The sequence below is a fragment of the Oncorhynchus kisutch genome, linkage group LG18 (genome assembly GCF_002021735.2).
Source record: "Oncorhynchus kisutch isolate 150728-3 linkage group LG18, Okis_V2, whole genome shotgun sequence".
Taxonomy (NCBI): Eukaryota; Metazoa; Chordata; class Actinopteri; order Salmoniformes; family Salmonidae; genus Oncorhynchus; species Oncorhynchus kisutch.
The window spans coordinates 47,551,499-47,569,036 of record NC_034191.2 but is presented as its reverse complement, the minus strand read 5'-3'; the positions used below and the strand labels follow the sequence as shown (position 1 = coordinate 47,569,036).

At 45.7% G+C, this 17,538-nt stretch overlaps 1 protein-coding gene across 10 annotated transcripts in view; it reads left to right on the top strand.

The window, feature by feature from the left end:
* Positions 1-17,538, top strand: part of LOC109908815 (protein scribble homolog) — a 125,613-nt gene that overhangs the window by 85,141 nt on the left and 22,934 nt on the right. For 5 of the 10 annotated variants that reach the window (XM_031796184.1, XM_031796186.1, XM_031796183.1 and 2 more), the window contains exons 20-31: positions 1,727-1,807; positions 6,225-6,497; positions 7,008-7,118; positions 7,263-7,439; positions 7,655-7,771; positions 7,884-8,072; positions 8,179-8,298; positions 8,642-8,698; positions 9,024-9,080; positions 9,317-9,397; positions 15,040-15,468; positions 17,169-17,240. In XM_031796184.1, coding sequence (XP_031652044.1) covers positions 1,727-1,807; positions 6,225-6,497; positions 7,008-7,118; positions 7,263-7,439; positions 7,655-7,771; positions 7,884-8,072; positions 8,179-8,298; positions 8,642-8,698; positions 9,024-9,080; positions 9,317-9,397; positions 15,040-15,468; positions 17,169-17,240 — 1,764 coding nt within the window. The remainder of the gene's footprint in view (positions 1-1,726; positions 1,808-6,224; positions 6,498-7,007; positions 7,119-7,262; positions 7,440-7,654; positions 7,772-7,883; positions 8,073-8,178; positions 8,299-8,641; positions 8,699-9,023; positions 9,081-9,316; positions 9,398-15,039; positions 15,469-17,168; positions 17,241-17,538) is intronic. The other 5 variants (XM_031796189.1, XM_031796192.1, XM_031796191.1 and 2 more) reach the window with 2 other exon arrangements.

Genomic DNA, 17,538 nt, shown 5'->3' with positions numbered 1-17,538 from the left:
TGGCCAGCGCAGTAGGCACACTTGAATTAGCCACAGCTCTCCTGGTGCGCCGGGAAGGAATTACAGCTGTCAGTCTTTCTGGGTAAGTCTCCAAGATCTTTCCACACATGGATTGTACAATTTTTGGCCATTATTCTTTTAAAAATTCTTCAAGATCAGTCAAAATTGTTGTTGATCATTGCTAGACAATCATTTTCAGGTCTTGACATATTTTCCAGTAGATTTAAGTCAAAACTGTAACTCGGAACATTAACTGTCTTCTTGGTAAGCAACTCCAATGTAGATTTGGCCTTGTGTTTTAGGTTATTGTCCTGCTGAAGTGTGAATTTGTCTCCCAGTGTCTGTTGTAAAGCCAGGTTTTCCTCTAGGATTTTGCCTGTGCTTAGCACCATTCCGTTTCTTTTTTATCCTGAAACTCTCCAGTCCTTAACGATTACAAGCATACCCATAACATGATGCAGCCACCACTATGCTTGAAAATATGGATAGTGGTACTCACTAATGTGTTGCATTGGATTTGTCCCAAACACAACACTTCTTATTCAGGACAAAAAGTGAATTGCTTTGACACATTTTTAGCAGTATTACTTTAGTGCCTTTAGTTGCAAACAGGATGCATGTTTTGGAGTATTTGTGTTCCTTCTCACACTGTCAATTAGGTTATTATTGTGGAGTAACTACAATGTTGATCCATCCTCAGTTTTTGCCTATTACAGCCATCAAACTCTAACTGTTTTAAAGTCACTATTTGCATCATGGTGAAATCCCTGAGCTGTTTCCTTCCTCTCCAGCAATTGTTAGGCAGGACGCCTGTATCTTTGTAGTGACTGGGTGTATTGATACACCATCCAAAGTGTAATTAATAACTTCACTATGCTCAAAGGGATATTCAATGTCTGCTTTTGAGAAAAAAAATGCTTGGCCATCTACCAATAGGTGCCCTTCTTTGCGAGACATTGGAAAACCTCCCTGGTCTTTGGGGTTGAATCTGTGTTTGAAATGTACAGCTCGACTGAGGGACATTACAGATCATTGTATGTGTGGGGTACAGAGATGATGTAGTCATTCAGAAATCATGTTAAACACTATTATTAAACACTCAGTGAGTCCATGCAACGTATTATGTGACAAGCACATTTGTACTCCTGAACTTATTTAGGCTTTCCATAATAAAGGGGTTAAAAATCAAATCAATCTAATGTATTTATAAAGCTGTTCTTACATCAGCTGATGTCCCAAAGTGCTGTACAGAAACCCAGCCTAAAACCCCAAACAGCAAGCAATGCAGGTGTAGAAGCACGGTGGCTTTACTTCTTGACTCAAGACATTTCAGCTTTTCATTTTTTATAAATTTTGTAAAATTTCAAAAGAAGTAATTCCACATTGACATTATTGGGTATTGTGTTTAGACCCGTGACAAAACCATTGAAATTTAATATATTTTAAATTCAGGCTTTAACACCACAAAATGTGAAAAAGTAAAGGGGTGTGAATAATTTCTGATCTCAATCTCAATTTCATGCACTCATATTAGACACTCATTAGAACCAAGATGATGTGCACAGACATGGGCTTGCATCCCCAATGCCACCCTATTCCCTACATAGTGCACTACTTTTTTTTACCAGAGCCGTATAGTGCACTATATAGGGAATAGGCTGCCATTTAGGACATAGACAGGATGACATTATGAACTGACTCTTGTGCCACGTGTCCGTCTCTGCAGGGGATCTACATCTCGCGGATCGCAGAGGGAGGGGCGGCCCACAGAGACTGCACACTCCGAGTAGGGGACAGGGTCATCACCGTGAGTACCCCTCCTCTCCTCTGTTTAAGCCCCAGAGAGGCACCCTATCCCTTTTTGACCAGTGCACTATATAGGGAATTAGGGTGCTAATTGAGACACCACCCATGTTCTTCTCTCGCTCTCTGGACCAGAGCTCGGTCTGTGTGAACTTCATGCCAAACACACCAACCAAGCACACACACGTTAGATGACGTGGTGAGTGATCTCATCAGACTCACAATATGGTTCCCACCCATTGACTACTCCCAAATCTAACACAACTTCACCCATCTAGTACCGGCTCGGACCCCCTTTGCCTCCAGAACAGCCTGGATTCTTCGGGGCATTCTACAAAGTGTCGGGAACGTTCCACAGGGATGTTGGTCCATGCTGACGCGATGCCATTACGCAGTTTCTGCAGATTGTACGGCGGTACATTCAAGTTGCTAACAGCCCATTCCATCTCATCCCAAAGATGCTCTATTGGGTTGAAGTCTGGGGACTGTGCAGGCCACTCAAGTAAACTGAACTCGCTGTCATGTTCCAGGGAGTGTTTTTCCACTTCTTCCTGTTTTTAGCTGATAGGAGTGGAACCTAGTGTTGTCGTCTGGTGCAACAGCCCATCCATGACTACGGATCGACGAGTTGTGTATTCCGAGATGCCGTTCTCTTCTCAGCCCGCCTGTTAGTTTACACAATTCTTGCCATTATCCTTCGACGTCTCATCAACGAGCTGTTTCCACCCACAGGGAGTGTTGCTGACTGGATGGTTTTTGTTTGTCACACCATTCTCAGTAAACCTTAGACCAGGGTTCCCCAACTTCCCGAATTTGGCCCACGGGTGGTTTGATTTGGCTACGTTTTCTGAGCAATTAAAATATATATTTTATAATTTTTTTGTATTAATTTTGGAAATCTGTTTTCAAGTATTCCCAAGCGTTAAGGGGGAGTTTGTATACAAATATAAGCAAGGTTTCAAATGATTGATTTAGTTGCTTGGCTCATTGCACTCTAGCGACTCTTTGTGGCGGTCCGGCCTCCTGCAGGCTGACCTTGGTCGTCAGGTGAACTGTTTCCTCCCGACAAATTACTGTGGCTGGCTTCCGTGTTAAGCTGGTGGGTGTTAAGAAGCACGGTTTGGGGAGGGTCATGTTTCGGTGGACGCATGACTCGACCTTCGGCCTCCCGAGTCCGTTGGGGAGTTGCAGCGATGAGACGAGATCGAAATTGGGGAGAAAAAGGAGGTAACATATATTTTTTTAATGAGTGCACTATGCAGGGAATAGGGTGCCATTTGGGACGCAACCCTAGACTAGCATGACCTTAGCTGACATGTGTGACTGACTGCTGGGGCCAAGGTTCCTGCACGGTTCTGCACTGTGCCTCTCTTTACTGTGGTTATCATAGTGTTTTTATTATACAATGGCATGGCCTCACCTGCTGACAGAGTGCTGATTCAGAGTGGGACCTCATGCTCATATCCTTGACCATGGCTACAAAGGTAGGGCCTTGATGTGATCGCTCAATAGGCTTTTTTTTACCAATCCAGTGATTCATTCTATCTTGAGACATTCGCTAACCCCTTAGTTACATTTGTGTGCCATGTGAAATAGTTTCCTCTTGTGTGTCTCTACAACTACTACTGTCTTGTTCTCTCATTCTCTGAGTCGTCATCGTTTCTCTCTCCCCTGCCTCTTCCCCCTCCTATGTGAGGGAAATCATAAAATGGCTTCCTGAATGATTCTGTTCCTGTCTGGTCTCTCGGCTTCTCTCTTGCGCTTTCGTTCTCTCTCCTCTCCGCTCTCTCTCTCACTCTCCCTTTCCCTGCATGGCAACTAATGCTCAATGTGTCTCCTTGCCTGCTCGGTGGTGGTGGGTGTTTTGTTGGGTGTGTGGGCGGAGCCTCTGTGGTAACCACATGTATTACCATAGCAGCAGCCGCAGTACGCTTTTCAGCCAACGGTAAGAGCTCTATGGTCAGTGCTGGCTTCTGTTTGTCTCTCGGACAAGAGGACCAATCACACAGCCCACTTTTTTGTCCCTCACCCCTCAGAGGTATCAGGACCTCGTTCTACATTTTATGAAAGTTTACAGACTGCAGTCCATCCTCAAATCGCCTCTGTAAAGCAATAGAATAGTTTAAAATGTGTAAAGGACAATAGCTAGGTCTAGGAGCAGCACTGAGGCTGGAGCTGTAGAAAAGTATTGATAACTCTGTTTGCTGACTCAAGATCAGCCCATTCTTTGGCAGTCCATCATATGACGTTGCTCTCTGTATTTTCAGTGAGCAATCGCAAACGGATGGCATAAGCATAAGTCAGATTGGCCAACGTCCAAAATACTGTATAGTTTATTGCATTGACAGGACTTATAGGACTACTTTCAAGACTTTGGACATTGGAGAAAGGCTTAACATGCAGAAGTTCCTGAAGAAGCTCCTTGCTAGCTTGCCCTCTGCTCCTCCCTTCTCCTCCCGCCTCCCTTCTTCTGTATGGGTATTGGCTCGTGGTCTCTTCAGATATCACTCACTCTGGCTTACTTTGTTGCTGTACGTCTCAATGTACTATATTGAGCAATGATTGTGTTACTTTATTATAGTACTAATATACAGCTTTATGGCAACGTGATGTGCTTCTAAACAATAAGGATATGAGTCTAAACCAGGGGTTGGAACCCAAATTATTTTCCAATCGTTTTGTTCTAAACAGAACCATTATTTATTTCATTCCGTTCCACTATTTCGAACAGCAAAATAAAGTTATGAAGCGGTTCTAACCAAAAATAAGTCATGGTTTATATTGTTTCTTTCTGTTCCTTTTTATAAAATTTTTATTTATCTTAAATTTCTTCACAAATGGAATAGAGCGGCTTGTTATGGAGCCGGTAAGCCATGTACATGCATTTGACAGACAAGTGTAGTGGAGGGTGCGACTTGCAACTGAAATTGAGAGTGAGGAGAGCGCTGGGCATCTTGTTGTTATGACATGCGTTATCTATGTTAGGCCCACATAATTATACCCACAGAATTATATCTAGTGGTAAGTTACCATGATGGAGCATTCAAGCTTCAGATTAACTCACTCACTGAGCGACTTCTATGAAGGAACTTTGAATGTCTTTGAACTTCAGTGTTTGCTTAACTAACGTTGGACCAGAGCTTGCTCTAGATCATGACTCTCAGTTCCATGACATTACACGTAATACTGCCTAGATCTATCGAGAGCTAGACCAGAGCTAGCCCTTGGTCATGACTCTGTTCCATGACATTACACGTAATACTGCCTAGATCTATCGAGAGCTAGACCAGAGCTAGCCCTTGGTCATGACTCTGTTCCATGACATTACACGTAATACTGCCTAGATCTATCGAGAGCTAGACCAGAGCTAGCCCTTGGTCATGACTCTGTTCCATGACATTACACGTAATACTGCCTAGATCTATCGAGAGCTAGACCAGAGCTAGCCCTTGGTCATGACTCTCAGTTTCATGACATTACATGTAATACTGCCTAGATCTATCGAGAGCTAGACCAGAGCTAGCCCTTGGTCATGACTCTGTTCCATGACATTACACATAATACTGCCTAGATCTATCGAGAGCTAGACCAGAGCTAGCCCTTGGTCATGACTCTCAGTTTCATGACATTACACGTAATACTGCCTAGATCTATCGAGAGCTAGACCAGAGCTAGCCCTTGGTCATAACTCTCAGTTCCATGACATTACACGTAATACTGCCTAGATCTATCGAGAGCTAGACCAGAGCTAGCCCTTGATCATGACTCTCAGTTCCATTACATTACACGTAATACTGCCTAGAGTTATCGAGAGCTAGACCAGAGCTAGTCAACAAGCTAGCAACACCAAAATGAAAACACGTCTTACCTTTTTTGTAGTTAATAAGTCCAATCTGAAACTTGATAACTATACTAGCATAGAAAAAGTGAATCCATTGTTCTCGATTTAAAAATATCTCCCTAATTTATTAATCATACCTGTAACGTCAGTAGCTACAGTAGACTATGCATGCTTCGGTGGGAGGGGGAGAGGCAGGTAGCCTACACACATACATACACACTGGCAAAGATTTTCAGCTGGCAGGTAGACATTGAAATAAGTTTGAGTGACAGCAATGGCTTTTTTTTCTCTGTTTCTTTTTTGACACTGGACAATATGCCTGAAATGTAAAATTAAGTTATTAACCGGTTCCTGCGCTTTTAAAAAGTTATTTTCCAGAACAGTATATATCACCTTCGTTCTTGGTTCTGTTCTTCAAAAAAATGTCATTATTTCCGGTTTTCTGTTCCCTGAACCAGTTCCAACCCCCGAACACATAGCTCTCTGTCCTCACTGAACCTCTAGTCCTGAGTGTTGCACACTGTGTTTAGTCAGTCAGCCTACTGACGCCTGCCCTCATTGGTTGTGCCGTTCGATCCAGATCAATGGCGTAGACATGACCGAGGCCAGGCATGACCAGGCAGTAGCGCTGCTTACCGGCACCTCTCCCACCATTGCTCTTCTGGTGGAGCGTGACCAGGCCGAGCCGGGCACCCCAGGGGGCTCCCCGGGCCTGACCCGTGCCCGCGCCCACTCCCCCCCACCTCCAGAGCCCTCTGACTCACCCGACCAGGAAGAGGGCAACGACGACTCCAGCCTCTTGCCCCACGGGAACCACCTGAGCCAGCCGCTGGAGGACGAATACCCCATTGAGGTGAGACGAAGGGAGCGAAGGAAGCGGGTGGCAAAATGGTATAGTACTATGTTATGGGATAGTGGTAAGTTACCATGATGGAGCATTCAAGCTTCAGATTAACTTTAGTTTTAATACCTTTACATTTGGCTTTTATCTCGAATGCTCTACAGCTCAAGAAAAGATGGTGCAAGGTACGAATGCTTAGTCCTGACATAGCATAATAAACCTAGGATGGTGTAGTGGGGCCCAGTGAAATGCAGCAAGACCTGGAGTCTGTTCCATTGACTTAGAGCTTAGGCCTATGTCTTATCTCATACCTGTCTTCAAGTAGATATAGTAGATCCATGGATAGTTTGTGTTCCTTGTCTAATAGAAGTTATTGACTTAATAAAGATTGAGTGTATTTGGGACACTGATGTTTTCCCGAATTCCTCTCATGTCTCCTGATACTGTATTTGTAGAGCCCATATCGTAGAACCATGTCCCTCAAATGAAACAACACTGTAGCTTCACTTCCTCTCCTGACAGGAAGTGGCGTTGGTGAAAGCGGGCGGCCACCTGGGACTGAGCATCGTGGGAGGCAGTGATCACGCCAGTCACCCGTTCGGCATCAACGAGCCTGGCGTCTTCATCTCTAAGGTTTCTCTCTTGCTCCCTCTCTCTCTCTCTCTCTCTCTCTCTCTCAATTCAAAAGGCTTCATCTCTCTGTCTCTCTCGGTCACGCTCACTCCCTCTCTCTCATTTCCCGGGTTTGTGTATTTCACCCTCGCCTGCCTGTGCTAGGTGATCCCCCATGGCTTGGCGTGTCAGAGTGGGCTGCGGGTGGGGGACAGGATACTGGAGGTGAACACCATCGACCTGCGCCACGCCACCCACCAGGAGGCTGTTAAAGCCCTGCTCTCCAACAAGCAGGAGATCCGCATGCTGGTGCGCAGGGACCCCTCGCCTCCCGGGATGGAGGTGACGTCTCTTAAACCCACATGTGTTCACGGAAATAGGCCTACACAGTAGACCCACATACATGCACACACAGCTTCTGTCCCTTCTCTCACTCACTCACTCACACACACACACACACACACACACACACACACACACACACACACACACACACACACACACACACACACACACCCCAACCAGTCCCATCTCCTGATCTACATGTCCCAATACAGGAGATAGTGATCCAGAAGCAGCCTGGAGAAAAGCTGGGCATCAGCATCCGCGGCGGTGCCAAGGGCCACGCTGGCAACCCCTTCGACGCCACCGATGAGGGCATTTTCATATCCAAGGTACCTGGAACCCACCTTGTCATTCTATTCCCGTTGGAATACGGCCAATGAATGACCTCCTTTGATATATTGACTCCTCTTAACCCCCCCATCCCTGCATCACCCCCTGTAGGTGAGCTCCAGCGGTGCGGCGGCCAGGGATGGCCGTCTGCTTGTGGGCATGCGGATCTTGGAGGTGAGTAACCACAGCCTGCTGGGTATGACCCACACGGAGGCTGTACGCATTCTCCGCGCCGTGGGAGACACCCTGGTCATGCTGGTGTGTGACGGCTTCGACCCTGGCAACGCTGCCTCTGTAGAGGTGAGGGAAACGGATTAACATCCATTCCGGGTTGAAATGATCTCTAGATACTGAGTCAGATCCAAATCGGAATCCATGTTAATAGCGCGTCTTTGTTTAATCTCAGGCGTCACCGGGCATCATTGCCAACCCGTTTGCCGCAGGCATCGTGCGTAAGAACAGCATGGAGAGCATCTCCTCTATAGACCGAGACCTGAGTCCCGAGGAGATGGACATCCTACAGAAGGTGAGAATAATATGACACACATCCAGTGGGAGGGTCTGCACTCAGGCTTCAGTGGATGGTGTCCGGTGCGTGGGAGAAAAACCTGCGTGTAGAATTACGTTGGTAGTCGCACTCAACCCAACGAGGCCGAGATGCTAAAATATACTTCATTTAATCCATGCTCGAAAGAATAACAAAAGCTGTTAGTGCAAAGTGGGGGGGGGGAAAAAAAGCATACGTTTCAACTACACACTCACACACACACTCTCACACACACTCTCACACACACACATACTAAACACAGGGGAAAACGGAGTAGATCGCTTTTAATATGAAACATTTTGACCTAAAATCTATTTCCTAGGAGGTGGAGATGGTGCGAGAGACGTCCCAGTGGGAGAGAGAAGAGATGGAGAAGGTGGTGAGTGAGACTATGTAGCCAAGTCCTACCTCTCATGCTTTTTCTGCTACTGTGGCAAATAAACAGAGCCCTTTTCTAATGTGTGTGGGTTCTATCCTTTCTCCCCCCTACTCTCTTTTCTTCTACCCTTTCTCTGCCTCCCTCCTCCCTCCCCTCATAATGTCTGGGTCGTCCATACACCACTCCCATCTCCACTCACCCCACCTCCACTTAATTCCTCCATCTCGTTTGTCTTTTATCCCATTTCACCTGCATTCATGTCGTCCCCTATTTTCCATTATCTGTGTGGCTGGGTGTCCTCCCCTCCCCCGTCCTCTCTGTGAAGGAGCGCATGCGCTTGGAGCGTGAGGAGGATACTCGCCTGCTAGAAGAGGAGACCGAGGTGAGACCGGTACCCCCTGGGCCTCAGAGTCCTCAGCTCAACCAACTGCCTCCCTGTCAGAGAGGTGGACAGCTCCAGAGGATTTTACTATAGCCTCTGAGATGTTTTGCAACCTGTTGCGCTTCAATGCATATTTATGTAATGATGAAGTTTACTTCCTTACAGAGTGACACATGAGAGGGAAGTAGTTTTCCCCCACTATGTCTGACACTCCACCCTCTTCCTCTTTCCCTCAGAACCTGGGCACTGGGCCTCTGAAACTGGACTACCGGACGCTGGCCGCACTGCCCACCACCGCTCTCCAGAAGGTCAACAGGGTAAGTAAGAAATATATAGGAATTAGTTTACTTTAAAGGTAACTCTTATAGTAGACCTCTTATAAGACCTGTGAACCTTGACTAAGGCTGTGAAATGCCTGGAATTGTCTGCTGACTATCTTGGAAATGGTCCCTTTGGGCCCAGAATAGACCTCCCTGTGGAATCCACCCTGTTTATCTCCCGGGAAACCCTCTGTGGCCAGAGGCCAAGCAGGTGCCTCTGGAGGCTAGGGGGAGAATGTGACCCCCCCCCCCCCCCCCCCCCATCCCCTCCCGATGTTCACAACCCCGACTCCTGCCTTCCTCACCAACGCCTTGGGCCCAAAGAATCGATTGCCTCTACAATGGAATGGAACCATTCCATTCACTTCTGTGATATGATGAGATGCTACATTCCAAAACAAGATCCATTTGTTTCATCATGCACGCCATGTCAATGGATCCGTCTACCTTGGCTTGAAGACATCGTTTAAAGAACAAACTGAGGGGTGAGGACACAAAGAAAAACTGAAGGCTGCCTTTCACATCATTAGCTGGAATGCTGGGAAATAGAAGAGAAGAGAAATGATGCAGCCAAAATGGTTGGTACCTGTTTCAGGAAAAAGCACCGAAGTCGCTGGACTGAATGGAGGAGGTGGGTAAGGGGGGACAGCTGGCCGTTATTTTAAACTTAGGATAGGAGGGGAGTGGGAGGGGTGCAGGCGAGAGGGAGGGAGAGTGTCTCAATGTGTGGGCTCTATCAGTCAGTCAGTCAGTGTCCGTGGAAGAGTTTGGAGCTTCTGCACCCCTGGTCCCAACAGCCTACAGTGAGTATAGCGACAGCGCCAGGCGGGGCGACTGGGCTGGGCTCTTCTGTCTTTCTTGCACGTTTCCTTCCTTCATTTATGTATTAATTAATTATACCGTCATTGTGTCAATTCTATATTCTAGCTACATGTGTGAACAGCAGCCATTTTTGCTAAAGCTGTAAATTACCAAGGATTTATGAGCTGACATAAAGACAATAGGCCGCTCTCATACCTGTCACCGTTTTAGGGTCTTGCATAGATACATGTGCATGAGAGGCTACAATTTGTGTCAATATTGTAGTTTTTTTCCCAAGCTTAGTTTGTATTAGGGGTCTTTATTGTATTTTGAGCTATTTGTGTTCTGTTAGCTATTTATTTGATCTTAATGCAACAGTGGTTAGACCTATAAGCTCTAGTACTAGGCCATGGGGCTTCTGGGAGTGCTTAACCTATATATTGCCTGCAGCTGTTCTTGCATTATGGCTGTGCATTAGAGTTAGAATGAGGACCCCTGGGTTCCATGACCTGTGTACCCAGGATGATTACCAGTGGTTCTTGTCAATGACTCCCTGAGATTTTTCCTGTCGAAATATGTTGGATTTTCATTTTTTGCGATAATTTTAATCCCTGTCTATAGTTTATTTTTTATCATAATGTTTATCTGCGAAATTCTGACAGCTGAAGTCTGGTCATTTTATGGTATGTAATCGTAGTATCTAAGGTATGTAGCAAGTCATATGAAGAAACATGCTTCTTGGCATGAGAAGGGAGCGGTAAGCAGGGGTGTGTCGTGATGAACCACACTTGGCTCCACCCTTCACCCAAGCCTTCTGGGTAAAGTTAGTCTCACCTTGTTGGCATGTTGATCGTCTTTCTTGCACCTCCCCTCCTCCCTCAGGCCTCTAGCCGTAGCCCAGCTGTCCTCGACAGTCTTCTGAGCCTGTGCCAAAAGGGTACTGGTTCACATACCACCCCACCAGGGTTTCCGTTAGCCAGTAATTGACAGATACAAATGAAATAATGAAAAGCCAATAAAAAAACATTGCCGGCCAAATTGACTTCAAAATAATGCTTTTTATTCATTGATGGAAATGCATTTGACAGTCATGCTTATCAGCCTGTGTATTTTCGTTATTTATCGCGCACGCCTATTTTGAGGGGAATATCGCTTGCCAGACAACACTAGAGTTGCTGCTGCAGCTTCTCAGCTCGTTGCTGCTGGAGAGAAATGTGCCGATGCTCAGTCATTGCGCAACAAATGTAACCACAATTACATGTTAAAAACAGAGCTTCTCTATATTTATTTTTTCTCAACTGGTAATTGAAGCGCGCCTCCCTTTCACCCGACAGGTTTATAGGCAACTATCAGTACGTCACTCACCACTTTACAATGTGAGCTGGAGGCAGGATGCATTTTGAAAACATTTACTTAATTTGTTTGAAACCTGGTCGTTTTACTTCATATATTATGAGCCATGCCTTGGGCGGCAGGTAGCCTAGTGGTTAGAGCGTTGGACTAGTAACCGAAAAGTTGCAAAATCGAATCCCCCAGCTGACAAGGTAAAAATCTGTCATTCTGCCCCTGAACAAGGCAGTTAACCCACTGTTCCTAGACCGTCATTGAAAATAAGAATAGTTCAATAAAGGTCAAATAAATAAAAAATGACCTTGCTTCAAAATAGCCGAGGCAAAATCCCACCATAGAAATGTGGAGGCAATTATTTTATGAAGACTTCCTCATAGGCCACTGAAACCATCATTTCTCTCCTGTTCTGTTAATAAGCTTAACTTAGCCAAAATAGAAATGTCCCTTTTTCAGGAACCTGTCTTTCAAAGATCATTTGTAAATGTCCAAATAACTTCACAGTTCTTCATTGTAAAGGGTTTGAACACTGTTTCCCATGCTTGTTCAATGAACCATAAACAATTCATGAACATGCACCTGTGGAACGGTCGTTAAGACACTAACAGCTTACAGACCGTAGGTCACAGTTATGAAAACATAAGACACTAAAGAGGCCTTTCTACTGATTCTGAAAAACATCAAAAGAAAGATGCCCAGGGTCCTTGCTCATCTGCGTGAATGTGTCTTAGGCATGCTGGAAGGAGGCATGAGGACTGTAGATGTGGCCAGGGAAATAAAGTGCAATGTCCGTACTGTGAGAAGCCTAAGACAGTGCTACAGGGAGACAGGATGGACAGCTGATCGTCCTCGCAGTGGCAGACCACGTGTGACAACATCTGCACAGGATTGGTACATCCGAACATCACACCTGCGGGACAGGTACAGGATGGCAACAACAACTGCCCGAGTTACACCAGGAATGCAAAATCCATCAATCAGTGCTCAGACAGTCCGCAATAGGCTGAGAGAGGCTGGACTGAGGGCTTGCAGGCCTGTTGTAAAGGCAGGTCCTCACCAGACATCACCAGCAACAGCGTCGCCTATGGGCACAAACCCACCGTCGCTGGACCAGATAGGACTGGCAAAAAGTGCTCTTCACTGACGAGTCGCGGTTTTGTTTCACCAGGGGTTTATGGTTGGATTCGCGTTTATTGTCGAAGGAATGAGCATTACACTGAGGCCTGTACTCTGGAGAGGGATCGAGGTGGAGGGTCCGTCATGGTCTGGGGCGGTGTGTCACAGCATCATCTGACTGAGCTTGTTGTCATTGCAGGCAATATCAATGCTGTGCGTTGCAGGGAAGACGACATCCTCCTCCCTCATGTGGTACCCTTCCTGCAGGCTCATCCTGACATGACCCTCCAGCATGACAATGCCACCAGCCATACTGCTCGTTCTGTGCATGATTTCCTGCAAGGTAGGAATGTCAGTGTCCTGCCATGGCCAGCGAAGAGCCCGGATCTCAATCCCATTGAGCACGTCTGGGACCTGTTGGATCGGAGGGTGTGGGCTAGGGCCATTCCGCCCAGAATTGCCCGAGAACTTGCAGGTGCCTTGGTGGAAGAGTGGGGTAACATCTCACTGCAAGAACTGGCAAATCTGGTGCAATCCATGAGGAGATGCACTGCAGTGCAATGCATATTGTGGCCAAACCAGATACTGACTGTTACTTTTGATTTTGACCCTCCCTTTGTTCAGGGACACATTGTTAGTCACATGTCTGTGGAACTTGTTCAGTTTGTCTCAGTTGTTGAATCTTATGTTCACACAAATATTTACACATGTTAAGTTTGCTGAAAATAAACGCAGTTGACAGTGAGAGGACGTTTCTTTTATTTTGGTGAGTTTAAAAGTGATTTCTGCCATTCTGAGCACCTAGGGTTGAAGCCTTAATGGGTTACGCACCCAATGCATATGGGTCTGGTAAATTTAAATCTTCCTGGTCATGTTGTCAGGCGACACATTTTCCTAATGGAAACCCTACGCCCCACTGACCTCTGTACTATAGGCCACATGTAACCGCCATGTCCGACACCAACACTATGATGTGTCACAGTTCACGACTGCATGTATTCCTAGTGACACTATTTGGATTGTCACGACATGTCAAGGCCTTGTCTTGGAATGCACGGTCAGTGTAGAACAATGTAGTTCTGAAGACACTAAGCCTCATCCCACTTTAAGCCCTAGCATTTTTGGCACATTTGAGTTCAAATCCAACCTGGTCTCTGGGACTCAATCTTCTGCTGTGTCACTTGGTTGAAGAATATTTGTTTTACTGCATCAAGTTAGTTTCTTATCCAAGGGCCTTATCCAAGGTTTTGTGGGGTATTGTGTCTTGTCATGTTGTGCTTCTTTAATGAACTCTCTCCTATCTCATATGTGGAGTGTATTGAGGCCTGATTCGTAAGTGTAAGGAGTGGACTGAAGCCTAAGAGTCTAGTGCTGTCTAACTGTACTGATAGTGTGAGTTATTTAATGCTGGGCCCCAGGCAGGGCAGGCTGCTGTTCTGGTTATGTGAGCGTAACTAGAGGGATAGACCACCATTTAATACTTCTGGTATGATGACTTGTCTGTCTGCCAAGCTCCTCCTTCACAGATTAAAGGAACTGTCACGTGGGCTCCGCTCCTCCGTTACCCACTCAAATCCCTTCATTTGAGATATGTGTAGGGTTGAAACATTTCGATAACTTTCCCAAAATTCCCTGGTTTCCCAGAAATTCCGAATCAGGAGGAGGGAATAAGCAGGAAACCGAGGGAATCCTCCAACCGGAATTTCTGGAATACCTGGAGATTTTGGGAAAGTTTTACAACTCTCGTGGTGACAGTACTTTGGGTTTTGTGTGTGATTTGCTCTGATCTGGCCAGCCAGTGTCTATTTTAGCTCTTCTCCACACAGCTCCCTATTTCTCTCTTATGTATTTATGTATGTCTCCATCCTCATGTCCTCCAGTATGTCTCCCATTTCTTAACATGTAGCGATCTGTCTCCATCCTCATGTCCTCCAGTGTGTCTCCCATTTCTTAACATGTAGCGATCTCTTTTAATGTAGCTTGTGCTGCATTATAAATGCAACAACAAAACATTATTTATAAAAAACACTATATATATATTGTTTTTGAATACAGTAATTTGCTAATTAGCATGATTGCTTTACTTTTATGTTTATGGTTGACGCAGCTTGTTTGCCATTAGCCAATCACTGTTCTCAACAAGTTCAAAGCACATGAATGCACACAACTCGTTGCTCCCAATTTCTAAGTGGTTATTTCAGAGTTTCCCCTTTTTGGACATATCTGGACATCACCTACTATTCTGTTTTTTTCCCTCTCTCCCCCTGAGTTTAATCTGCATCCCTCTCCTTTCAGATTTGAGTTTTCCTTTTTCCCTCTCTTACCATTTGTCTCACTGTGCCCCCTTTTTCTCTCCCTCTCTCTCGCTCTCTCAGTTATCTCCTTCTGTCAGTGCAACTGCCCCCATGGAGGCCCCCATTCAGGCCCAATGTTCTTTCACCTTAGAGCCCCTGGGTTTTGACCTGGGGCAGCCCCCCACCTCCCTCTTCCCTCTTCCCCATGCTCTACCTCAGTCTGGCCCCATTATGAACACAGAGGCTAGGCCCCTCTACATGTCCCAGCACTCTCCCAGTCCCTTGATAACCGCCTCCAATCAAGGAGCAGCTAGACAAGAAGCTCTGCCTACTGGTGAAGACGAGGAGGTGGTGGTTCTGGTGGACTCCCAGCCAATCAACTTCACCGAGAACCCCTTCCTGGTGGCCAATCGCAGGGGCAAAGGGTGCCCCACCTCTGAGCGCATCCTCTCAGGGCCTCCTGTGGGCTACGGGAGTGCGGGCAAACTGCAGCCCTGGTTATTCAGCAAGGCAAGCAGCCTGCCTGCCTGCCTGCCTGCTTGTGTGGGTTTGAGCCAGCATGGTGTGTGGCACTGTGGCCTGGTTTAGGATTAGCAGTTCCTTTTGTCTGTGTGCCAATAGAACATGTTTCAGCCAAGATGTTATAAGGTAGAATGTATGTTATGTGTTTGATTTTTCCATTGTAACAACCGTTAGGCTTACAACCTGACCTGCCTTATTTTCATTGAGTTCCTCCCTGTAGCAAAGGATACACACTTGTGCGCTTGTATGACATAATCATTGCCAATCAAACACTGCCAGTCAGGATGACTTGAATGACCAAGATGTGTGAAGTCACCTGTTTTGACGGATGTCTCCTTCACTAACCCTTTGAAAATAAATAGCCATGAGCATGTGACCGCTGGAATTGAGATGGAGAAATCTCCTGCTATGAATGAGTCCGGGGTAAATCCATTTGAATTCATTCACTTTTTGACAGCATCCCTTTTGATTTAAACAAAACTGTCCATACATGTTTTCCCATGGAAGGAGTGATCAGAATGGGACTTTTTGAACATGAATGCCAAAACATTCTGAAAATTAAGATGCTCAAATTGAACCCATTTTGCATATCCCACAATATCATGAGACATCCATGTCTTCCTCACTGGAAAAGATAAACGGTTGAGTTTGATATAATTTAAAAGCTTACAAACTGTTGTCAAACTATTTTATTTAGTTAACGTCAATTATATACAAACGTGTAAACTGTTATTTTTTTGTATTCTCATATGTTGTAGTTTAGACCCTATTTTACATAATCCAAGGTGGTGTTTGTCCCCCCATCGGTTGAGACAACATGTTCTTGAATACAGGGTGGGTGTCATTTCAATCATAGAAATGGAATGAATAGATTGGACCTATCCCTTCATACCACTGCTATTTAGATGGTACGCCATTGAACTGTTTATTGTATTGACAACTTCTCCCACAAAGATGACTGCAGGTCCACCCATCGTCGAATGTGATGTCTATTCTGTTTCTATGATTTCAACAGATATTCCCATTCAAGTCCGCATTCTCTGACATGTGGACCTCCAACCATCTTTGCGGTACCATTTGACAAATGTAGTCCCATTTATCAGCCAGAACATAACACCCACCCTGTATTCAAGAGCATGCTGTGTCTCGACCAATGGCGGGCACAACACCAAAACCTTAGATTATGTTAAATAATGTGAATATGAAAAAAAAAGTTTACACGTTGAGATAATTGATGTACGATGTTGAAGGGCAACATTGTTTTCCATAAATTATGAAATAATTTAACCCTTTTTGTAAGCTTTTAAATGATATCAATCGCAGCAGTTTATATTTTCCAGTGATGAAGACATGTATGTCTCATGCTATGGTGGGTTATGCAAAATGGGTCAACTTTGAGCACCTTTAATTTCTGAAAGTTTTGGCATTCATGTCCAAAAATGACTTTTACATGTGTACTGTTATTTGCTGCACCAGTAGGGTAGCAGAAATCTGGTAACTTTCCCAAAAGTCCCACTTTTTCCCAGAAATCCTAGTCTGAAGATTTCCAGAATAAGCAGGAAATCTGGAATTTTGCAACCTTACCAATAATAATAACATGCTTACTCCACAGAGAGTGGAGTTGGTGGACGATGGGACAGCTGCTAAATCTCTCCCCCATCTCTCTTTGTCTGTCTGTGTATTTTCAGGCGCCCTCCACTGAGCCCCCCAGGACAGACAGTCCCATTAGAGACGCCCCCTACTCACCAACCACACAACCGGTATGTTCACCCCACCCCAACAACAGCCCTCCTTTCACATCCTCCTTTAAAGTCCCCTCATTCACTCCCCTGCTTTCACAGCACCTATATTTGTTCTCTTTTGACATAATCCACTTCAGAAAGGGTAAATGTAGTGTACCTGCTGGTTCTTCCTCCTCCTCCCTCCTTCCCCCCCTCACATCCCTCCCTCCCTAGCCCAGTGCTCATCCCTCCCTCCCTAGCCCAGTGCTCATTCCTCCATCCCTAGCCCAGTGCTCATCCCTCCCTCCGTAGCCCAGTGCTCATTCCTCCACCAGCT